The sequence below is a fragment of the Lynx canadensis genome, chromosome E2 (genome assembly GCF_007474595.2).
Source record: "Lynx canadensis isolate LIC74 chromosome E2, mLynCan4.pri.v2, whole genome shotgun sequence".
NCBI classification, from domain to species: domain Eukaryota; kingdom Metazoa; phylum Chordata; class Mammalia; order Carnivora; family Felidae; genus Lynx; species Lynx canadensis.
Window position 1 is genome coordinate 39,196,395 of NC_044317.1, and position 25,717 is coordinate 39,222,111.

Below are 25,717 nucleotides of genomic sequence, written 5' to 3' on the forward strand. Positions count from 1 at the left end.
ATATGATGAAGACCTCCAGGTCTATATATTATAAGTAAGTAGGCTTGAGTGGTTTATCTCTGATGATATCTGTGTTTTATTTCCATTTGAAAAAAAATTAAGCAATTCCCTCTTCTGAATACATATTTAAATATGACTACAGTGTCTAAAAAGTATGTGTTTCTAAGTAGTAAAATAGAAAAAACAAACTCTTCAAATTTTGGTGCAAATAAAGATTCCCTACTTACCTTGTGTAACACAATAGTTCTTAGATTCATTCTTGTATTTTCTGCTGCATAGGCTTTATGATCTTTAATGGGATTATTTAATCCCTATTAGAGGGACTATTTGTAGAATAGACAAACTCTTTGACCAAAGTGCTTGATCCTGGATATTTCTACTAGTGGGACCTTTAGAGAAAGAGTTTCTCAAGCCATAATTTCTCCCAGGGACACTGCTTGTCTCCTACTTGCCTTCCTTCAGAAAATAATTCTGCATGGGCTGCATTTTAAATTTTTTCTTTTCTTTTTGTTTTTGTTTTTGTATTTTTAGAAAACACCTCCGAATTTATAAATAGCAACTCTGATCTTAAACTGTTCTCCAGTATATCCACAGCTTTGTTCTAGAGAGAATCAGTGATACGTTTAAAACTGAACATACTTGATTTGGAATATTGACATGGATCTCGTCAGTGGTTCAATCTACTATTCTTTTAATATACAAAAGAGATGTTTTAGGGAGTCTCCTTTTTCCAGGTGTAGTTACTAAAATAAAACATACTGAATGCTAACTTTAGTTTTTTTTAATCTTATATATTTATTTTTATTTGTTTTTATTTTTATTTACTTTTTTTATTTTTATTTATTTAAAATTTTTTTAAAAAACATTTTACTTATTTTTGAGAAGCAAGAGAGCACAAGAGTGAGCGTTGTGCGGGAGGAGCAGAGAGAGAGGGAGACAACAGAATTTAAAGGAGGCTCCAGGCTGCATTGAGTTGTCAGCACAGACTGACGTGGGACTCGAACCCACCACATGAGATCATGACCTGAGTTGACGTCAGATGCTCAACCGACTGAGCCACTTAGGCGCCCCTAATACTAGCTTTTTAGCAGTCGCAGAAACATTTAGACATCTAAGCTGATGTATAGTCCTTGAGCATTTGCTGAATTACTTATCTAAAACATACAAACTGTTAGTGTTTGTTAGATTTAATAATGAGTGTTTACTATGTGCAGGTATTGTACCAAATCAGTTCTTTGTAGACAGTATCCCATTTATTGCTCACACCAACCCTATCTCCAGAAGCCCCCTGAATGGTAACATTTAGCCCTACTGTACTTCAAGAAGTCCTGCTCTTTGTATCAAGTTGAATGAATTTAACACAATGGAATTTTACCTTAGTGGGTAATAGTCTTTCTTGAAAATTTTTATTTTTTTTTTATTTTTTTTTTTTAATTTTTTTTTCAATGTTTATTTATTTATTTTTGGGACAGAGAGAGACAGAGCATGAACGGGGGAGGGGCAGAGAGAGAGAGGGAGACACAGAATGGGAAGCAGGCTCCAGGCTCCGAGCCATCAGCCCGGAGCCTGACGCGGGGCTCGAACTCACGGACCGCGAGATCGTGACCTGGCTGAAGTCGGACGCTTAACCGACTGCGCCACCCAGGCGCCCCTCTTGAAAATTTTTAAATTGGTGTTTTTTGATAGCTCATGAAGGATATTAGATACTCAACATAGATGTTATTGCTAAACCCTTTTTCTCTCTCTTGAACCTGAGAGATAGTTAGGCATTATTCAGGTTTTTACCACTGAAGATGTTAAGACTAGGGTTAGTCTTAACTGGAGCTGGATTCACCCCCTAGCCTGACTTCAAAGCCAAGCTCTTTCTGGTATGTAGCCCTGGGCATGAAGCCTTTTTAAATCATTGTATTTTTATAAAACTTATCCAGAAGGATGATTTTTTCCCCCTTAAACAAATAGAATAAAGACATTTTATGTTTATAAAATATTTTGAGGGAACATTTTACAAAAGCACTTGAACACTAGAAAATAAAAAAGCTCGCGTGAAAGAATGTAGGTCAGAAGACCTAGGATAAATTCATTGCTTGCTGCTCTTTTGATCAAGGCAATCTGATTTCTCTTAAATTGTGGTTTTCCCATCTTCCCTCTACTTTTTTTGAATAAGGAAAATGTTGATGAGTGACATTTACTACAGGAATATTTTTAGGATGAATAACATAGTATATAAGTGAAATTCCTTGATATTTTTCAGACCAAATAATTTTTATTAATTATGCTCCTCTTGCTTTATGGGCATGGAGGAGTAAACTGAAATCAATTCCAGGATGTTTTTAGAGCAGTCATTTTTATTATCTGGAGAGCGATTATCTGTGTTGCAATTTATTCTAATTTCAGTTTGGCAATATCTATATGTTTTTAAAAATTACTTGCTGAATTGGTGAGTTTTTGTTATTCTTTTGTAAGTTGAAAACACCCCTTTGCTTTAAAATTTTGCTGTGCACACACTGGTTTAGCCTGCAGCCTATACTCGCAAAGAACCCTTTGAAAACCTAATTTTCAGAGAAGGTTTGAAAACAGGCATCTGCATGAAGGACTGTTCATTTCCAACAGGTGTAAGAACTGGGTTCATAATGTGGAAACATAAGACCATCTCTGCTCCTATATCTTTTGGTTGTTTGAAATTAATTTATTAGGTGGCTCTGTCTTGGTATACCTGAAACAGGCTCCAAAGCCACATTTGTATTACCTCTACCTAGTGTTTTCTAGCTCCTGGTTGATTCTCCCTCACCTTAATCACATTAGTATGAATAACTGAAGGGTTATTACACAGTTTTCAGCTTTAAGGTTTCAGAGGACTGAAGCATCTGGTCGAATTTTGGGTTTATGCTTTCTGCTCTGCAGCCAGAGCTTATTTCCTCAAGTTTTATTAAATCCCTTCTTCCTTCATTGTAAGTCCCTCTTTTCTCTAAACATCAGGCCCTTCCTCAGTAGTATCTCCTTTATTTACATATTTTATTTAGTTCAGATGATCTTCTACCTTACGAAACACTAATTCTCAAGACGTGTGTTCTAGTTCTAAAACCAAAGTCCTTGAAAGGCTTAATTCTTTGATAACTGTATGGTTGAATAATGCCACTGCTAAGCTTGGTAAACATAGGATTTTAAAATTAAAAAATACTTTAATATTTAAATTGCTAAAATTGGGTTTTTGGTTAGTTTGTCTTTTGATACGTAGTCTACTCGAGGAATTGTTAATTTGTGTGTTCATTTAGTATCTGCTATTTTTTCATCAACAGGAAGAAGGTAGATAATGACTATAATGCCCTTCAAGAAAGACTCAGTACCTTGCCTGATAAGTTGTCTTATAATATCATGGTATGTTTGGTGTGTTGCTTTTAAAGTAGTATGCTGTTTCTTATAAAGATACTATGTAAAGTAAGATGTTTCTTTGGTTTATGTATATTGATTCACAAATTGACAAGCTAATAGTAGCTGAAGTAACTACCATAGCAAGAGAAGTTGTTTTACTTTAAAACAATCCACTAATTGTTGTAATAGTTGGTATTTACTTTTTTCTTTTTTTTTCAGATTTATATTAAATTATCACATTTTGGTAACACAAATGGCATAAATGTTAGAACAAAATTTGACAGATTTGGTATGCAAATTTACTTGTGTTAGAAAACTGTAATTAAGACAGAAATATGGCACTTAGTCGTTTCCTGGTAGCCAGAGCAGGAATAGACCATAATGTTGTATAATTCACAGAATTACATCCTAGAACATTGATTTTTTTATAAAAAGGTACTGCTGATTTTTGTCTGAGTGATCTTTGTATTGACATAGTGATCTATTTGTGAGCCCTGGATTAGATTCTTTCATTGCATGAATTTTCTTTTTCATGAAGACTTTGTTCTTAATTGCACTAGCCCAAATGTTTTGTAAATGTATTGTTCTTTATTATACTAGCCCAATTATTTTGTAAAATTTGTAGACTCATTAAAGCTATTTGTTAATTCCAGCTTTGTTTAAAAATGGTTATTTTTTTAGAAATAATTTTCAGTTTTTTTAATCAAAGGTATTCTTTATTAACTTAATATTTCATTATTAGTTTGCTTTCATTTAGATTTATGAATGAACACAAAGTATAAACATTCAGAGACAGTGCTAATTTCTCTGAAAGCTTATGTAAATGTGCAGATTGCTTTTCTTGTTTTAACATTGATTTATTAAACTAAAGCAATTTTGTATATGTTTTCCTAGTGTAACTTTAATGTTAAATTTCTATGAAGTTGACATTTTTTCTTAGTGTCAGCACAGAGCTTTTTAATGCTAAGTGTGTCATAAAATGTATTTTTTAGTGTTTTTAATTTTTTTGCCTCCCTTCCTCTCTCCCACATCCATCCCCCCCCCCCCCCCTCTCTCTCTCTCCCTCTCTCCCCTTTCTTTCAACAATAGGTACCATTTGGCCCCTTTGCCTTCATGCCAGGAAAACTTGTCCATACTAATGAAGTCACCGTTTTACTTGGGGACAATTGGTTTGCAAAGTGCTCAGCAAAGCAGGCTGTGGGCTTAGTCGAGCATCGGAAAGAACGTATGTACCAGTTACAAATGATGTATCCCTGCTGGATGTTTATTAGTTCACAAAGTGCCAAGCTGATACTAAAAGTATTGTTCATGATATATTAGTCCGGACTATTTGTGATTCCGTTGAACTGTAGGTAGTTTGAGTAGAACCAACATTTGAGAATGTAAGCTGGAGAATGGAACATCTGAGTTGGAAAACCCACCCACATTAATATGTTTTCAGAAATTACAAAGTATAAAAGTTGTTAATATGTGGTTTTATGAGTAGAAGTTGGGAAGACATAAGATTTGGGGTCATTTTACATTTTATAATTTGTTTCAGGTGGTTCCATAAACTTACTTTTGCTTTTAATTCTTTAGTACACAGAAGGAATTTCCTTTTCTTGTTGAACTAAGAGAGATACGTATTAGCAAAAGTAGAAACAATTTTTAAACATGCTTTTTGGTTTAGAAGAAGTCATATTTTCATCTTACAGAGGAGTCCAAGTGTGGAGAAGTTGCTACCCAAAACAGGGCCCTTATACTTGTTCAGTGATTTAAGGCCTCTGCCTCATTTTATTGAGGTGGTTCTTTAAGTTTTGTTTATCTGTGATACTGTTTGTTGGTGTATACATATGCACATATACATGTTGTAATTGGATGGGTTTGGCTTCAGTTCTAGCGTAGTTGCATTTTAAAATTAGATTTATTTAATATCTATGTTTTTATTTCTATAAAGCTTAAATTGATAGTATAATGTCACCCCTACCTGCTTTTTAACCTTCTAGTTAAATGTGTGTTTGAAAATAAATTTTTGAGGATTCTTCTGTATAAATGAGGTCATATAGATAAAAAGCGGCTGAGTTTTCTAAAGCTGAAATTATTTCCCTTATACATTTGAGTGGGTACTAGTTAGAGAACTCATTTACTCAGTGAAATTGTGGGATCTATATTTGGATACTCTAATTGCAAATCAACTCCTATAAGTTTATAATTGATAACATATTTTGATCTTTTGTGACACTAATCAGAATCTTATTGTTAGGCCTGTATATAATTTCTAGCAATGGTAATTCTTTTGGCATTACTTCATGAAAATAAGTCATGTACATTAGAGGAAAAAGAATGAGCATAATTCTTTCTTAAAGGCCTTCCTTAGTGGGGAAAGCATTCTTATTTACTAGGGTGGCTCTGCTGATATGAAATCAGTTCATAGTCTGTTGAATGTTGTTCATTTTTGATTATCATATGGATATTTCAGCAAAGAAATCTTTAGAAATCAGTTATGACTTCATATATTAATGAGAGAATGCTTCTAGTAGAATAGAGCTCTAGAATAGAGAAGCATGTTTTGGTAAATCATTTTCCATTGTTAAAAATGTTTTTGGGAAATGACCAAACATGACTTTTGGGATCAGTGTTGATAAAAAATAATTTTCAGAATACATACCTATACATTACATTTGAGAACCTATTATAAATTCTGAAAAGTTGTTTTCTGCACACAGTTTTATACTCATTTTAATAACTAAAGAAAATGTTTAGATATATTGTGATATCTAACATTTATTAAGAAAAGATACTTTATTTTTCTTATGGAAGAAGAAATATAACAAATTAAACACACAGTCACCTACCTCACTGTTGACAGAGTAATTGGAGAAGGTGGAGGGAGGTCTGCATGTTTCAAAAGTAGTCAGAATTAAGGACAAGAATGGACTTACAAAAGGATTCAGAGGAGGTGTCTCTAAAGGAGATGATCTTTAAGAGTGGCTCATTCTTTTGTGCTCACATCTTTCATTTTTGCCATTTAACATGAATATGATCAGCTTTTTAAAATTTTTTCAAAAATTTTAAGATTATTAGAGTGAAATTGACTTTTTAGTTTGGTATACTGTTCCGTGAATCACGACATAAGTAAAGATTTATTTAACCATTGCCACTATCAGAATATAGGATACAGGATACACTAGTCAGGGCAAACTCCCTCATGCTTTCCCTTTGTGGTCACACCCTACCTTTGTAAGACCTGACAATCACAATCTGTATCTATTGGTATTAATTTTACCTTTTCCAGAATGTTGTAACCTTCTGAGACTGACTTCTTTCACTCACCCTAATGCCTCACTTAAGTTGTACTGTGTATGAAAAGGTCATTCTTTTTTACTTCTCAGTATTTTTCCATTATATTCACGTACCACAGTTTTTCTGTTCATCCATTAGAGGACATTTGGTTTGCTTTCATTTTCTGGAATTACGAACAGAGCTGACATGAACCTTTGTGCTTTGTGTTACTATTAAATTTCTTTGCTGTTGATAAAACACCTACAAGTTAGATTACTAGGTCATATGGTGAGTGTGTGTTTAGTTTTTAAGAAACTTTCAAGCTCTTTTCCAGAGAAGCTGTATTGTGTAACATTCCCCCAGTCCTAGCAGGTATGAAAGCCCTAGTAGCTTTGTGTCCTCACCAGCATTTGGTGTTATTTTTAAAAATTTAAGCCATTTCAGCAGATGTAAAGCGGTTTTAATTTGTATTTCCCTAATGGCTAATGATGTTGAGCATTGATTCATGTACTTACCTGTCATTTACGTATCCTCTTTGATCTGTTGAAGTCTTTTGCTCATTTTTAAAAGTTTGGTTGTATTTTGTCTTACTCTTGAGTTTTGAGAGTTCTTCATATATTCTGGATACAAGTTGTTGGTTAAATATGTGATTTGCAAATAGTTTTCTCAGGATGCATCTTGTCTTTTTATTCTCATAACAGTTTATTTCCAGAGCAAAGTTCTTAATTTTGAAATCTAGTTTATTTGTTTCTTTTATGGATGATGTGTTTGGTGTCATATCTAGAATGCTTTACCTAATCTCAGTTCATGAAGATTTTCTGTTTTCTTCGATAAAATGTTTATAGTTGAACATTTTATACTTGCATCTGTGACCCATTTTAAGTTAATTTCCGTACAAGGTGTGAGGTTCAAGTCTCAATATTTTTACGTATGGATGTCCGGTTGTTCTAACGTCATTTGTTGCAAATCCTTTCTTCATTCAGTTGCCTTTGTACTTTTGTCAAAAGTGAATTAGTAGTCCACATCACAAAAGGATACCATTTCATCCCAACTAGAATAAGCTGTAATTAAAAAGACAGACAATAACTTGTATTAGAGAGGATATGGAAAACTCAAATCTCGTATGTTGCTGGTGGGAATGTAAATTGGTGTAGCCACTTTGGAAAACAGTTTGGAATTTTTCATAAAGTTAAACATTGAGTTTACCATATAGTTCTTTTCCACACCTAGGCAGTATACCCAAGAGAAAGTAAAAACATGTGTCTGCACCGAAACTTGTACATGAATATTAGTAGCATTATTCGTAATAGCCAAAAAGTGTAAACAACCTAAATGTCTGTCACCTAGTGAATAGATAAATGTGAATGTTGTTTGGCAAGAAAAAGAAATGTGCCTTGAAAACAATATGGTAAGTGAAAAAAGCTACAAAAGACTGCATATTATATGATTCCGCTTATATGAAATATGTAGAATAGGCAGTCTATAAAACAAAAACTCTATTAGTGGTTACTTAGGGCTAGGAAGGTATGGGGGAAATTGGAGAGAGACTTCATTTCTTTGAAAAGGTTATATTTGGAGATGGCACAAAATTTAAAGGATTTCTTTGAAAAATAAGTATCCCTTCTCCTGTCCCTTAGCATCCATTTGGTCAGCTTGGAGACATTACTGTTATCAGGATCATACCATTTTGTGTGTTTGCGTCTAAAGACTTACGCATTCCTAACCCATTATATACACACCTACTGAAATGGTAGCATGTTTTTTTTACATCTTGCTATCTTTGTTAATGGCTGCAGAGCGTTGTATGGGTATGACATTATTTAGCTACTCCTTTTTTGATCATAATGATAAATAATAAGATTATCTCCCACTCAACTGACTTCCCTCCTTTTCCCCCATTCTCCCTCACCTTTTCTCCCTCTATTCCTTCTTTCCATCTGTTTATTGTGGTAAAATGTACATAAAGTTTATCATTTTAGCCATTTTTAAAGGTACAGTTTGGTGGTATTAAGTGTATTTATGGTGGTTGTTTAACCATAATCACTATCCATCTCAAGAACTTTTTCATTTTCCCAAACTGAAACTCTGTATTATAAACAATAACTCCTCATTCCTCCCTCCCAAGTAGCACCCGGTAAGCAATATTCTACTTTTTCTGTCTGTGAAATTTGTTTATTCTAGATACCTGATATAAATAGAATCATAATATTTGTCTTTTAGTGACTAGCTCATTTCACTGAGCATAATGTTTTTAGGATTCATCCATGTTGTAGAATGCATCAGAATTTCCTTCCTTTTTAAGGTTGAATTATATTCTATTGTATATATATATATACATTTTGTTTATCTGTTCTTATGTCAGTGGTCACATGGGTTGTTTTTACCTTTTGGCTGTTGTGAACATGGGTATAAAAAATATCTGTTCAATTCTCTGCTTTTGACTGAGGTATATATTCAAAAATGGAATTGCTAGGTTGTATGGTAATTCTATTTTTTTTTGATTCAATAATTTTAATGTTCATTCTTGATATTAAAAATTAAATAGGACTAGATAGACATTTCCTTAGCCTGATATATATTTATATATCTCAGCCAAGAAGACTGCTTGCCAAATGGCTTGCCAAATGACTTGCCAAATGACAAGCACTCCCAATAAAGAACATGGCAAAAACTTCCATTTTTACTAAAATTATCTAACATAGGTCTGAAGGCACTAGTCAATAATTCTGAATAAGAAGAATCATCAGGGGACTTGAGCAGTCACAGAAAATCTTAGTATAAAGCTATTGTAATTAAGAAATATATAGACACTGGAACAGAATAGAGAACACAGAGGAATCCACACATGTATGTAAATCTGAAAAAAGACAGAAATGCCATTGCAGGTCAAGAGATAAAGAATAGCTTGTTCAATAAATGCTACCAAGTAGGACTGCCAGATAGAATACAGGATGCTCAGTTAAATTTAATTTTCAGATAAACAACAAATAATTTTTTAGTATGCATGTCCAAAATATTGCATGGGACATACTTATACTAAAACATTATTCATTTTTATCTGAAATTCAAACTAAACTGGTTATTTTATGTATTTTTTTATTTGCTAAAATCTGGCAACTCTAGTGCCAGGCCAGTGTTACTTATGTGGACAAAAGTTAAAATGGATTTCTATCTCATTTTCTGAGATAATTCTTTTTTTTTTTTTTTTTTTCTTTTTTCCACATGGTAGGAGTTTAATCTTATTTTTTTTATTCTGTTTAATTTATTTTTTAAATTTACATCCAAGTTAGCGTATAGTGCAACAATGATTTCAGGAGTAGATTCCTTAATGTCCCTTAACCATTTAGCCCACCCCCCCGCCCACAACTCCTCGAATAACCCCGTTTATTCTCCATATTTAAGAGTCTCTTATGTTTTGTCCCCCTCCCTGTTTTTATATTATTTTTGCTTCCCTTCCCTTATGTCCATCTGTTTTGTCTCTTAAAGTCCTTATATGAATGAAGTCATATGATATTTGTCTTTCTCTGACTAATTTCGCTTAGCATACTACCCTCTAGTTGGATTCACGTAGTTGCAAATGGCAAGATTTCATTCTTTTTGATTGCTGAGTAATACTCCATTGTATATATATACCACATCTTCTTTATCCATTCATCCATCTATGGACATTTGGGCTCTTTCCATACTTTGGCTATTGTTGATAATGCTGCTATAAACATTGGGGTGCATGTGTTCCTTCGAAACAGCACACCTGTATCCCTTGGATAAATGCCTAGTAGTGCAATTGCTGGGTCGTAAGGTAGTTCTATTTTTAATTTTTTTGAGGAACCTCCATATCCAGAGTGGCTGCACCAGTTTGCATTCCCACCAGCAGTGCAAAAGATCCTCTTTCTCCGCATCCTTGCCAATGTCTGTTGTTGCCTGAGTTGTTAATGTTAGCCATTCTGACAGGTGTGAGGTGGTATCTCATTGTGGTTTTGATTTGTGTTTCCCTGATGATGAGTGATGTTGAGCATTTTTTCATGTGTCGGTTGGCCATCTGGATATCTTATTTTCAGAAGTGTCTATTCATGTCTTTTGTCCATTTCTTCACTGGATTATTTGTTTTTTGGGTGTTGAGTTTGATAAGTTCTTTATAGATTTTGGAGACTAACCCTTTATCTGATATGTCGTTTGCAGATATCTTCTCCCATTCTGTCAGTTGCCTTTTAGTTTTGCTGATTGTTTCCTTTACTGTGTAGAAGCTTTTTATTTTGGTGAGGTCCCAATAGTTCATTTTTGCTTTTGTTTCCCTTGTCTCTGGAGACATGTTAAGTAAACAGTTGCTGCAGCCAAGGTCAAGAGCATTTTGCCTGCTTTCTCCTTGAGGATTTTGATGGCTTCCTGTCTTACATTGAGGTCTTTCATCCATTTGAGTTTATTTTTGTGTATGGTGTAAGTAAGTGGTCCAGGTTCATTTTTCTACATGTCGTTATCCAGTTTTCCCAGCACCAGTTGCTGAAGAGACTGTCTTTATTCCATTGGATATTCTTTCCTGCTTTGTCAAAGATTAGTTGGCCATACATTTGTGGGTTCATTTCTGGGTTCTCTATTCTGGTCCATTGATCTAAGTGTCTGTTTTTCTGCCAGTACCATCCTGTCTAGAGGATTATAGCTTTGTAAAAAAAATTTTTTAATGTTGTATTTATTGTTGAGGAAGAGCCAGAGACAGAGCATGAGTGAGGGAGGGGCAGAGAGAGAAGTGGGACACAGAATCTGAAGCAGACTCCAGGCTCTGAGCTGTCAGCACAGAGCCCAACGCGGGGCTTGAACTCACAAGTGGTGAGATCATGACCTGAGCCGAAGTCAGACACTTAACTGACTGAGCCACCCAGGCACCCCTGATGATTACAGCTTTGTAATACAGCTTGAAGTTCAGGATCCTGATGCTTCCAGCTTTGGTTTTCTTTTTCAAGATTGATTTGGCTATTCGGGGTCTTTTCTGGTTCCATACAAATTTTAGGGATTGTTTGTTCTAGCTCTGTGAAGAGCTGGTGTTATTTTGATAGGTATTGCATTGAATATGTAGATTGCTTTGGGTAGTATTGACATTTTAACAATATTTGTCCTTCTGTCCAGGAGCATGGAATATTTTCCTTTTTTTGGTGTGTCTTCAATTTCTTTCATAAGCTTTCTATAGTTTTCAGTGTATAGGTTTTTCACCTCTTTGGTTAGATTTATTCCTAGGTATTTTATGTTTTTTGGGGCAGTTGTAATTTGGGATCGATTCCTTGATATCTTTTTCTGTTGCTTCATTGTCAATGTGTAGGAATGCAACCAATTTCTGTACATTGATTTTATATCCTACAACTTTGCTGAATTCATGGATCAGTTTTAGCAGTTTTTGGTGGAATCTTTTGGGTTTTCCATATAGAGTATCCTGCCATCTGTGAAGAGTGAAAGTTTGGCCTCCTCCTGGCCGATTTGGATGCCTTTTATTTCTTTGTGTTGTCTGATTGCTGAGGCTGAGACTTCCAATACTGTGTTGAGTAACTGTGGCGAAAGTGGACATCCCTGTCTTGTTCCTGACCTTAGAGGGAGCTTTCAGTTTTTCCCCATTGAGGATGATGTTAGAGTTGGGTCTTTCATATATGGCTTTTATAATCTTGAGGTACAATCCTTCTATCCCTACTTTCTGGAGGGTTTTTATCAAGAAAGGATGCTGTATTTTGTCAAATGTTTTCTCTGCATCTATTGAGGTCATATGGTTCTTGTCCTTTCTTTTATTGATGTGTGAATCATATTAATTGTTTTGCAAATATTGAACCAGCCCTGCATCCCAGGTATAAATCCCACTTGGTCGTGGTGAATAATTTTTTTAATGTATTGTTGGATCTGGTTGGCTGATACCTTTTGAGGATTTTTGCATCCATGTTCATCAGGGAAATTGGTCTGTAGTTCCCCTTTTTAGTGGGGTCTCTGTCTGGTTTTGGAATCAAGGTAATGCTGGCCTCATAGAAAGAGTTTGGAAGTTTTCCTTTCATTTATGTTTTTTGGAACAGCTTCAAGAGAATAGGAGTTAACTCTTCCTTAATGTTTGGTAGAATTCCCCTGGAAAGCCATCTGGCCCTGGACTCCTGTTTTTTGGGAGATTTTTGATTACTAATTCTAATTCTTTACTGGTTATAGGTCTGTTCGAATTTTCTCTTTCTTCCTGTTTCAGTTTTGGTAGTGTATATGTTTCTAAAAATTTGTCCATTTCTTCCAGATTGCCCATTTTATTGGCATACAATTGCTCATAATATTCTCTTATTATCGTTTTTATTTCTGCTGTGCTGGTTGTGATCACTCCTCTTTCATTCTTGATTTTATTTATTTGGGTCCTTTCCTTTTTCTTTTTGATCATACTGGCTAGTGGTTTATCAGTTTTGTTAATTCAACCAGCTTCTGGTTTCATTGATCTGTTTTACTGGTTTTTTTTGTTTGTTTCAATAGCATTGATTTCTGCTCTAATCTTTATTATTTCCTGTTTTCTGCTGTTTTGGGTTTTTTTTTTTTTTTTATTTTTCAACGTTTATTTACTTTGGGGACAGAGAGAGACAGAGCATGAACGGGCGAGGGGCAGAGAGAGAGGGAGACACAGAATCGGAAACAGGCTCCAGGCTCTGAGCCATCAGCCCAGAGCCTGACGCGGGGCTCGAACTCCTGGACCACGAGATCGTGACCTGGCTGAAGTCGGACGCTTAACCGACTGCGCCACCCAGGCGCCCCTGTTTTGGGGTTTTATTTGCTGTTCTTTTTCCAGCTCTTTAAGGTGTAGGGTTAGGTTGTATATCTGAGACCTTTCTTCCTTTTTTAGGAAGGCCTGGATTGCGATATACTTCCCTCTTACGACTGACCACCTTTGCTCCATCCCAGAGGTTTTGGGCTGTGGTGTTATTTTCATTGGTTTCCATGTACTTTCAAATTTCCTCTTTAACTTCCTGGTTAGCCCATTCATTCTTTAGTAGGATGTTCTTTAGTCTCCAAGTATTTGTTATCTTTCCAAATTTTTTCTTCTGGTTGCTTTTGAGTTTCACAGCATTGTGGTTTGAAAATATGCACGGTATGATCTCTTCTGTACTTGTTGAGGGCTGATTTGTGTCCCAGTATGTGATAGAGATGGAGAACGTTCCATGTGCTCTGGAGAAGAATGTATATTCCACTGCTTTAGGGTGAAATGTTCTGAATATTTCTGGTAAGTGCATGTGTTATTCAAAGCCATTGTTTCCTTGTTGATTTTCTGTTTAGATCTGTCCATTGTTGTAAGTGGGTGTTGAAAGTCCCTTACTATTATGGTATTGTTATCAGTGAATTTCTTTATGTTTGTGATTAATTGATTTGTATATTTGGGTGCCTCCACCTTTGGATCATAAATGTTTACAATTATTAGGTCTTCTTGGTGGATAGACCCCTTACTTATGATATAATGCCCTTCATCTCTTGTTACAGTCTTTAGTCTATAAGTATGGCTACTCCGGCTTTCTTTTGTTGACCATTAGCATTATAGATGGTTCTCCATCCCCTTACTTTCAATCTGAAGGTGTCTTTAGATCTAAAGTGAGTCTCTTGTAAACAGCATATAGATGGATCTTGTTTTCTTATCCATTCTGTTACCCTATGTCTTTTGATTGGAGCATTGACGTTTAAGAGTGTGTACTGAAAGATATGAATTTATTGCCATTATGTTGCTCGTAGAGTTGGAATTTCTGGTGTTGTTCTTTGGTCATTTCTAGTCTTTGTTGCTTTTGGTCTTCTGTATGTATGTATGTATGTATGCATGCATGCATGCATGTATGTATGTTTTCTCCCCTCAGAGAGTCCCCCTTAAAATTTCTTGCAGGACTGGTTTAGTGGTCACAAACTCCTTTACTTTTTGTTTGTCTGGGAAACTTTTGATCTCTCCTTCTATTTTCAATGACAGCCTTGCTGAATAAAGAATTCTTGGCTACATATTTTTCTGATTCAGCACATTGAATATACCCTGCCACTCCCTTTGGCCTGCCAAGTTTCTGTGGATAGGTCTGCTGCAAACCTGATCTGTCTTCCCTTGTAGGTTAAGGACTTTTTTTCCCTTGCTGCTTTCATGATTCTTTCCTTTTTTGTGAATTTGAATATTTTGTGAATTTGACTATGATATGCCTTGTTGACGGTCGGTTTTTGTTGAATCTAATGGGAGTCCTCTGTGCTTTTGATATGTCTTTCCCCAGGTTAGGAAAGTTTTCTGCTATGATTAACTCACATAACACTCCTATCCCTTTTTCTCTCTTTTCCTCTTCTTGGACCCCTATGATTCTCATGCTGTTCGTTTTTAATGAGTCAATGATTTCTCTGATTTTTAAATCGTGCTCTTTTGCCTTCATCTCCCTCGTTTTTTTCTGCTTCATTATTCTCCATAAATTTATCCTCTATATCGCTGATTCATAGCTCTGCCTTATCCATCCTTGCTGCTGTGGCATCCGTTCGAGATTGCAGCTCAGTTACATTTTTTATTTCATTCTGACTAGATTGTACTTCTTTTATCTCCATAGAAAGGGATTCTAATCTATTTTCAACCCCAGCTAGTGTTCTTATTATCATGATTCTAAATTCTGTTTCAGACATCTTGCTTGTATCTGGGTTGATTCAGTCCCTGGCTGTCATTTCTTCCTGCTCTTTCTTTTGGGGTGAATTCCTTTGTTTCGTCATTTTGAAGGAAGAAAAGGAATTAATGAGGTAAAAAAAAATTAAAAAAATTAAAAACAACACACACACATACAAAAGAATCTAATAAATGGTGCTAGATCCTAGGTGTGTTTTGGTCTGGTTGTTGAAAGGAACTTGATAGATTAGGGAAAAAAGGGGGAAAAAAAGGAAAATGTTTGAAAATTTGAAAAAATGAATACAGTGAAATAGAATAAAATGAAATTAAGGAAGTAAAATAGAATTTTAAAAATTTACAAAAAAGTAAAAAATACAGTAAAAAAATTAATATTTTTAATAAAAATTGAAGATAAAAATAAATTTTTTCTTTCTGTATTCAAAAAAAGAAATGAAAAAGAGGAAAAAAAAAAAAAAGAAAGTTGAATAGATGGACCAGCAAAGAGTTTGAAATATGATTGAAATTACATTGTTTTCTCCTGGAAGTCAAACTGAAAAGCAGTTTATAGTCTGTAAACTAAGCTGGTGGAGAGACTTGTGTTCCTTAACAGTGAGGTTGGCCCAGTTGGGTGTGGCTTAGTGTAAGGGCTCTATTCTCCACTAGATGGCGCTGCTTAGCTTACTGGGGTGGATTGTTGTGGCACTTGTAGATGTGTATGTGCATACATGGGAGGAGTGAAAATGGCGGCACCCAGCTACCCAGTCTCTAGTATCAGAACTCTGTTCTTCCCGATCAGCAATTGCACACCTGTCCTTTGTCTCCGGCTTCCGTCCACTCCCTGCTTTTACACTGTCCGTGACCAAGCTGTCAGGTTGCCAGGCGGCACCTCCCTCCTGAGTTTTATCTCAGATGCAGCTGTGTTTCCCAATCCCTCACTTCCTAGGGACTGAGACTTTGTCCCACTCAGAACTTCTGGGGGAGGTTTCACTGAGCAATGGCTGGGTTCTGGCCACACCCAGGAACATTTAGGGACCAGGCTGCTGCCGATGCCCAGAGACTGCGGCTGGCTGCCAGCCCATCCCAGAAAATGTTCACACGATTGTGTAGCAGGAGTGTTTCAGGGATTATGGAAAATCTCAGCACACATCTGGCACCAGGCCTCACCCTTAACGATCTTGTTCTAGCACCAGCAAATTTAGTTGTTCTTTGGCATCTGCTGGCACCGTTGACTGTGGGGCCCACACAGCTTCAACCAAATGTCCTCCCAGCAGGGGAACCGTCTGTCCCCTGTGACCTGAGGACCCCGGACCTCACTCTGCTCCTGGAGATTTGCCCTTCCCACAAGAGCACTGCCGGATATTGAGCTGTGGAGTTTCCAACTCTGTGCTCCCCGTTTTTATAGAGTCTTAGTGAAATCTAAACCCTCTCCTTTCTCCTTTCTGCCTTTTTAGTTCAGTCCCTGCATCTGTTTCCACTTTTCCACTTTCTCTCTAGCTGCTTTTGTGGAGAGGGGTGCTTTTCCCCTACTCTCTCTGCAAGCAAAAACAGCTCCCTGCCCTCTGTGGCTTCTCTGTCCCCCAGTTCACCTCTCCGCGCCACGTACCTGCTGAGTTCTTTGGTTCAGGTTGTACAGATTGTTGTGTTAATCCTCTAATCAGTTTTCTAGGTGTGCAGGATGGGTTAGTGTTGATTTGGGTGTATTTCATGGATGTGAGACACAAAAAAAACTTCCATGCTATTCCCTGGTAATTCTGTTTTTTACAGAGCCACCATATTATCTTCCACAGTTGTTGAGCCATTTTACATTACTGCAGTGTACAAAAGGATCCAGTTTTTCCACATTCTTGCCAACTCTTTGTTTACTATTTCTTTGATTATAACCATCCTAATGGTTTGATTTGCATTTCTCTAATGACTAAAGATGTTTGTTGAGTATTTTTTGTGTGCTTATTGGCCATTTGTAGAAAAATCTTTGGAGAGATGTCAATTCAAGTCCTTTGCCCATTTTTAAATTGGGTTGTCTTGTTGAGTTATAAGAGTTCTTTATATATTCTGAATAGTAGTCCCTTATCAGATATATGATTTATCAGATATATATTTTCTCATTCTGTGGTTTACCTTTTCAATATATTGATGATGTCCTTTGATGCACAAAAGTTTTAGATTTTGATGAAGTCCAGTTTGTCTATTTTTTTCCTTTTGTTGCTTTTACTTTTAGTGTCCTTTCCAAGAAATCATTGCCAAATCTAATGTCATGGAGCTTTCCTCCTATTTTTTCTTCTAAGAATTTCATAGTTTCAGCTCCTCATTTTAGGTCTTTCATCCATTTTCAGTTAATTTTTGTTTATTGTGTAAAGTAAGGGTCCAAGTTCATTGTTTTGCATGTGGCTATCCAGTTTTCCCAATAGCATTTGTTGAAAAGACTGTCTTTACCCCCATTGAATGGTTTGGCCCTGTTGAAAATTGTTTGGAAATACATGAGGATTTATTTCCAGGTTCTCTATCCTATTTTATGATTTATATGTTTGTCTTAATGCCAGTACTATATTGTTTTGATTACTCTACCTTTGTAGAAAGTTTTAAAATCAAGAAGTATGATCTTTGATCTTTTTAAAGACTGTTTTGACTGTTCAGGGTTTCTCAAGATTGTGCATGAATTTTGGGGAGGAATTCTTCTGTTTCTGCAAAAATGTTGGGATTTTGATAGGGATCACATCGAATTTGTAGATTGCTTTGGGTAAAATGACATCTTAACAATATTAAGCCCTGTAATCCGTGAACACAGGATGTCTTTCCATTATTTGTGTCTTCCTTAAATATGTTCTTTCAGCAACATATTTGTAATTTTTAATGTATAAGTCTTGTGCCTTCTAGGCTAAACTTATTACTAAATATCTTTTTAATGCTATCATAAATGGAAATTATTTTCCTAATTTCCTTTTTAGATTGTTCATTGCTAGTGTACAGAATTGCAACTTATTTTTGAGTGTTAATTTTGTATTCTGCAACTTTGCTGAATTGATTAGTTTTTTAACAGAGTGTATGTGTGTGTGTGTGTGTGTGTGTGTGTGTGTGTGTGTGTGTTTGTAATGTTTTGGGTTTCCTACATATAATATCTGTCAACAGGGATAATTTTACATATTATTTTCCAATTTGGATGCTTTTTATTTCTTTTTCTTGCCTAATTGCTCTCACTAGAACTTTTAGTACTGTGTAGTTAAAATAGTAGGCATCCTCATCTTGTTCCTGATCTTTGGGGAAAAATTTTCAGTCTTTCACTATTGAATATCTTGTCAATTTGGGTTTTTCATATATGACTCTTATTATGTTTAGGAAGGTACCTTCTATTTCTAGTTTCTTGAGTGTTTTGTATTGTGAAGTAGTGTTGGATTTTGTCAAAGGCTTTCTCTGCATCAGTTCAGTTTCAGGTGTACAACATAAAGGTTTGACTTACACATGTTGTGAGATGATTACCCCAATAAACTTTAGTTAACATCTATCACCTCATGTACATATATTAAAAATAAATAGACAAAAAAATATTTTTTATTACTTGTAATGACAACTCTTAGGATTTACTGTCTTAACAACTTTCATATATATCATATAGCAGTGGTAATTTTAGTTATATATTACATTCCTAGTTTATTTCTCTTATAACTAGAAATTTATACATTTGGACCACCTTCCTCCAATTCCCCCAGCCCCCTATTTGTTGCCATTTTGTTGAGGAATTTTTGCATGTCTACTCATAAGGGATATTAGCCTGTAGTTTTCTTTCAATGTCTTCGGTTGGCTTCACAGAATGTGTTCCTTCCTCTTCAGTATTTTGGAAGAGTTTGAGAATTGATGTCATTTTTTCCTTGAATGCTTGATGGAATTAATCTATGAGGCCATCTGTTCCTGGGCTTTTCATTGTTGGGAGGTTTTTGATTACTGATTCAATTACCTTACTTCTTACAGGTCTATTCAGATTTTCTATTTCTTCTTACATCATTTTTAGTAGTGCGTTTGTTTCTAAGAATTTGTCCATCTAGTCATCCAGTTTGTTGGCATTCAGTTGTTTGTAGTATTCTTTTATAATCGTGTTTATTTCTGTAAAATAAATAGAATTGTCTCCACTTTTGTTTCTGATTTTAGAGATTTGAGCCGTGTTTCTCTCTCTCTCTCTCTCTCTTTCTCTCACTCTCTCTCTCTCTCTTTCTCTCTCTTTTTTTTGGCCCATCTGGGTAGAAGCTTGTCAATTTTGTTGGTCTTTTCAAAAAAGCAACTTCCAGTTTTGTTGATTTTTCTCTATTTTTGTATTCCCAGTTTATTTCCATTTTAATATTAGTTGTTCCTTCTGTCTGCCAGCTTTCAGTTTAGTTCAGTTCAGTTTTCAAGTTCCTTTTAAAGCATACAGTTAGGCTATGATTTGAGATCTTTTTTTTTTTTTAAATGTTAGGTATGTTTACCAGATATAAATTACTTTCTTAGCCGTGCTTTCACTGCATCCTGTAAGCTTTGTTATGTTGTATTTTCCATTTTCATTGGTTTCAAGGAATTTTCTAATTTCTTTTGTGATTTCTTCTTTGACCCATCAAATCATGTTGTCATAAATTTCCATGTATTTGTGAATTTTTCACCTTTCTTTCTGTTACTGATTTCTAGTTTCATTGCATTGTGATTGGAAAAAAATACTTTGTATGATTTCAATATTTTATTTTATTTTATTTATTTTAAAGTTTATTTTTTGAGAGAGGAGGAGGGGCAGAGAAAAGGACACAGAGTATCTGAAGCAGGCTCTGCACTGCAGAGAGCCCAAAGGGGGGCTCAAACTCACGAACTGTGAGATCATGACCTGAACCATGACCTGAACCAAAGTCCAGTGCTTAACTGACTGAGCCACCCAGGCACCCTGTTTTATATTTTTTTAAATTTTAGTGCATTACTGGGTTCAGGAGTAGAATTCAGTGATTCATCATTTACATACAATACCCAGTGCTCATCATAAGTACCCTCCTTGGTATCCATCACCCATTTAGCCCGTCTTCCACCCACCTCCCTCCATAAACCCTCAGTTTGTTCTCTGTCATTAAGAGTCTCTTGTGGTTTCCCTCTCTTCTCCTACCCCTCCTTCCCATATGTTCATCTGTTTTGTTTCTTAAATGTCACATATGGGTGAAATCATATGGTATTTGTCTTTCTCTGATTGACTTATTTCATTTAGCATAATACATTATAGCTTCATCCACGTGATTGCAGATGGCAAAATTTCATTGTTTTTGATGGATGAGTAGTGTACCACATCTTCTTTATCCATTCATCAGTTGATGGACATTTGGACTCTCCATAGTTTGGCTATTATTGATAATGCTGCCATAAACATTGGGGTGCATGTACCCCTTCGAATCTGTATTTTTGTATCCTCTGGGTAGTGGTTTCAAAATTTTAAAGACTTGTTTTGTGGTCTATTATATGGTCTTTCTTGGAAATGTCCCATGTTCTCCTTAGAAGAATATATATTCTGTTGGATAGAGTGTTCTGTACATGTATGTTAGGTCCAGTTGGTCTGTAGTTTTGTTCAAGTCCTCTATTATTGCTCTTATTTTTTGTTCAGTATTGATGTCTCCCACTTTTATTGGAGGACTATTTTTCTCTTGGATTCTGTCAATTTTAGCTTCATATATTTGACACTATGTTGTTAGGTGTGTATATGTCTATAACCATTATATTTTCTTGATAGATGGAAAGTTTTATTAATATAAGATATCCTTTGTCTCTGAAAACTTTTTTTGATGTAATGTCATATTTTGTCTCATATTAGTATAGTCATTCCAGTTTTGTTTTGGTTACTATTTTCATCGAATATCTTTTCCATCCTTTTACTTTCAACCTGTTTTGACTCTCTTGTTGACCACATATAGTAGGATCCTGTTTTTTGTTTTTTTTTTTCTTTAGATTTTTTAATCCATTCTGCCAAGCCATGCCTTCTGTTGGATTTATTATCACTACTTGTAGGGCAGGGTTTACTTTTGTCACTTTTAAAATTTGTTTTCTCTGTCTTAGAGCTTTAGTGTCTCATTTCCTTCATTATTGCCTTTCTTTGTGTTTAGTTGATTTTTTTTCCTTTGTGTTTAGTTTTTTTTTTTTTTTGTAGTAAAATATTTTGATTCCCTTCTCACTTCTTTTGTTAATATTTTATACATATTTTTTTGTGCTTACTATGGATACTACATATAACATCCTAAGGTTATAATAATGAAATCATTTTGAATTCACATTGATTATTGATGACACATATTACATCTTTATACATTATGTACCTGTTAACATAGATTTGTAATGATTTTTTATGCATTTCTCTGTGTATCCTGTAGGAAGTAAAATGTGGAGTTTATAAACCATAATGACAGTAATACTGGTTTTTATTTTTGCCCATGTTTATTTACCTTTAGTAGAAATTTTTTTATCTTTGTATGGCCTCGAGTTATTGTCTACTGGCTGTTCATTTCAACCTGAAGAATTCTTAGCATTTCTTGTAGGGCAGGTCTAGTGATAAGGATCTCCTTCAGCTTTTGTTTATCTGGAAGGATAGTTGCAGTATATAGAATTCTCAGTTGACAGTTTTTTTTTTTTTTTTTTAAGCTCAGCGCTTTAAATATTTCAGCCCACTGCTTTCCAGCCTTCAAGGTTTCTGCTGAGAAATCTGCTTGTATTTTCATTGAGGATCCCTTACATGTGATAAATTGCTCATCTCTTGCTGCTTTCAAGATTCTCTCTTTATCTTTCAAAAGTGTGATTATGTGTCTTGGTATTGGTCTCCAGGTTTATTCTACTTTTAGTAACTTGAGCTTTTTGGATTTGTCGGTTCATGTTTTTCACCAAATTTGGAAACTTTTGGGCCATTATTTCTTCTAATAATTTCTTTGCTACTTTTTTTCCTTTTGAGACTCCCTTAATTTGTATATTAGTCTACCTGATAATATCCCATATGTCCTTTAGGCTTAGTTCACTTTTTTCCATTGCTTTCTCTGCTCCTTAGACTTGATAATTTCAAATGTCCAATCTTCAGGTTCACTGATTGTTTCTTTTGCTTGTTCAAATATGCTGTTGAATCCCTGAGGTGAATTTTACAATTCAGTTATTATTTCCACTGTAGAATTTCTGTTTGGTTCCTTTTTATAATTTCGGTCTTTACGTACTCTCATTTTGTTAATGCATTATTCTCTTTATTTCCTTTAGTTCTAGTTCTTTGAATTTTTCTTTAGTACACCTGATGCCTTTGTTTCTTTAGGAATGGCTTCTAGAGATATATTTTGTTCTTTTCTATGGACCAGATTTTTTTGTCTATTGTATTCCTTTTGGTATCTGATGAAATTTTTAAATTTTGATGGACATTTGAAAAAACAGTCATCTGGATTTTTGGAATAAAGTAGATATGCCCTGAGCCTTCTTATAAAACCCAAAGTGAAAGGTTATGGTGTTTCCTGTGTTTTCTGAGCATGTGTGTTTCTTGGACCTGTGTGGGGATTTTTTTTTTAATATTCTGTATACATAGCTGCTGTTGAATGTTTTAGTTTACAAAGAATCTCACCTCTACTTCTCTTTGTGGTCTCAGATTGTATGTTGTATGGCTCTACCCCTAATCTCTTGTGCCAGGTTCCTGTGGGCCTGTAGTTTCCCTGTAGCCTCCCTGCAGCTTTTATGATCAGTGCCAGCTATTTTCCCCCAACTGAGGTCTGGCTTAGGTGAGACAGATACCAGTTATTTAGTCAGCCCCTGGACAGATAAGAATGTTGCCAGTAATGTCTGGGCTATTCTCTGTGGTCCAAGGGAAGGAATAGGGTTCTGGGCTGCCACATTCTCCAGACCAAAGCTGCTTCACGTTGGGGAGGAGGTGGCTAAAGGCAAGTAAAAATGCCATGACATTTCCTGCTGTTTTGATTGTGACTTTTTCTTGGTTGGGTGTTTGCTTGGTTGTTGTAGACCTTTGACTATTTTTCAGAGCTCTTCTAGTTAGTTTCTGATTGTTCCTGAATGTTTTCTGGTTGCAGTGGGCTGGGGAGACAAGGGCTTTTAGAGCTTTTAGTCTGTAAGTTTGCTCCTTATTGTTTTAAGGGAAGATTTTATTTTCCTTTGGACATGGGAAATTTTTGAGCATGTTTATAATAAGCATACTGAGTGATTAACAGTTTAAGAGAAAGAAATGATACAGATCCTAGATGTGATGGGATTAAATATACAGAAAATGTAGCTTTGGAAAGTATCAATGAAAAAGAGAAAGGAGCAAAGATAGATGAAGAATATTTGTGTTAGTGAAGTTAAGGGTTCAGATTTTCATAAAAATAAAGTCAAGTTTATTTAGAAGTGTGAGAGGTTAGAGGGTTAGGAAGTATGTGTAGAATATGTGTTGTGGGAAATGTGATATGGCCATCAGCAATTTTATGATTTATCTTAATGAGGCAATATGTGTGTTCTTGTGTATCTTCCATGAGGCATACATATTTTAAGTTCATTGATATTTTGTTATAACTTATGATTTTGGCTTTATAGTTTATGATTTGATTTTATCTATATAATACTTAAATATATACTTATGATTTGTGTTTTATCTATATAATAAATGTCTGTAACTTTAAAACATCATGTATTTTCTGAAAACATAATGAAAAAGTAGTAGGGTCTTGCTCAGTCCCCCTTAGCTTCCATTTCCCATTCTCCAGAGGTAATTACTTTCAGTCTCTTGGCTAATCTTTTGCTCTTTTCTTTTTATCCATATTTCCCAAGTTATTTGTTATATTCTACTTTCTTGACTGTTTTTCAGTTTTATGTAGTATTTGTTAGATCCCTGCCTATAATTAAAGGCTAGCATTTAGATCATTTACATGCTCTTCTCCCTGTCCCTGCTCCCCAAATCTTTTTAATATTATTTTATTATAATTTTTGTTAAATCATTGTTCATGCTTAGATTTAATTCCATTTCAATTATTGTATACCTCTTCATTTGAAGTTAACTGTTTTTTGTTTGTTGTGTACTGACATGTGTCTTTCATTAATTCACTCAAACACTTTGATTTTATTCTTTTTTTTTTTTTCCAACGTTTATTTATTTTTTTGGGACAGAGAGAGACAGAGCATGAACGGGGGAGGGGCAGAGAGAGAGGGAGACACAGAATCGGAAACAGGCTCCAGGCTCCGAGCCATCAGCCCAGAGCCCGACGCGGGGCTCGAACTCACGGACCGCGAGATCGTGACCTGGCTGAAGTCGGACGCTTTACCGACTGCGCCACCCAGGCGCCCCACTTTGATTTATTCTTAAGAGACCTGTGTACTGGATGGAGTTCTTCATAGTCTTGCTTCAATTTGGCCGGGCTTCTATCTTGGAAAACAAAACAAAACAAAACAAAACAAAACAAAACAAAACAAAACAAAACAGTCATCTTCCTGGTGTCTTCCTTTACCATTATACTCCTATTTATTCCTTGTTCCCTGGTTCCCATGGCATCTCCTTTCAGGTTTTACTCATTTTGTTGGTGTATATAGCCTTTAGTAACTTTGTGTGGGAGATACATGTTTTGAAATTTTGCATGTCTGAAAATATTTTTTGTACTCCAACTTTTTGTAACCAGACTGTTAGAACTGTAGGTTGTTTTTTTTTTTTAACAATTTTTCCTTCAGAAATTTGAAGGTATTCTGTTACTTTTTGTCTTATGTATTGCTTTTGCAAAGTCTGAAGCCATTCTCCTTCCTTTGTATGTAACTTGCTTTGTTTTGTTTTAGAAGCTCTAGGTTTCTGTCCCTATTCCCCATGATCTGAAATGCCACTGTGATATATATATTGTGTTTCTTTAAAAAAAAAATTTTTTTTTTTTTTACATTTATTTAGTTTTGAGAGACAGAGAGAGACAGAGTGTGAGCAGGGGAAGGGCAGAGAGAGAGGGAGACAGAGATTCAGAAGCAGACTCCAGTCTCTGAGCTGTCCGCACAGAGCCCGACGCGGGGCTTGAACCCATGAACTGTGAGATCATGACCTGAGCTGAAGTTGAACGCTTAACTGCTGAGCCACCCAGGTGCCCCTACCTCATTGTGTTTCTTTTAAAATTTGTTTGCTAGGTATTTGATGGAGTTCTTCCAAGGTGAAGATGCATGTCCTGCAGTCCTGGAAAAGTTTTAATATTATTTCTTTAATAATTTCCTTCTCCTGTTATTCATGTGTTTGTCTTTGTTAAAGTTTTGAAGTGATTTCTTTTTATCTTTGGAATCATGAATTTTTAAAAATATTTCTGTACATTTTAATTGCTAGGAGCTCTGTATTTTGTTTGCTTTGTTATTTTTGAATGTTTCCTTTGGTATAGCATACTGTTCTTGTTTCATGAGTACAGTATTGTTTTTTTGGATTTTCAAATTTTCTTCATGCATTGTTTTTGTTTCCTCTGCAGTGCTTTTATTTATTTATTTGTTTATTTTTAACTTTTGTTCTCCCTTTTTCCTTCCCTCCCTTCCTTA

General features: G+C 35.2%; 1 protein-coding gene across 1 annotated transcript in view; it reads left to right on the plus strand.

The window, feature by feature from the left end:
• URI1 (URI1 prefoldin like chaperone) overlaps positions 1–25,717 on the plus strand; it is a 79,293-nt gene that overhangs the window by 37,398 nt on the left and 16,178 nt on the right. Inside the window, 6 exon segments of the mRNA XM_030297315.1 lie at positions 3,297–3,375; positions 4,459–4,594; positions 14,159–14,161; positions 15,596–15,606; positions 17,304–17,315; positions 22,889–22,959. Coding sequence (XP_030153175.1) covers positions 3,297–3,375; positions 4,459–4,594; positions 14,159–14,161; positions 15,596–15,606; positions 17,304–17,315; positions 22,889–22,959 — 312 coding nt within the window.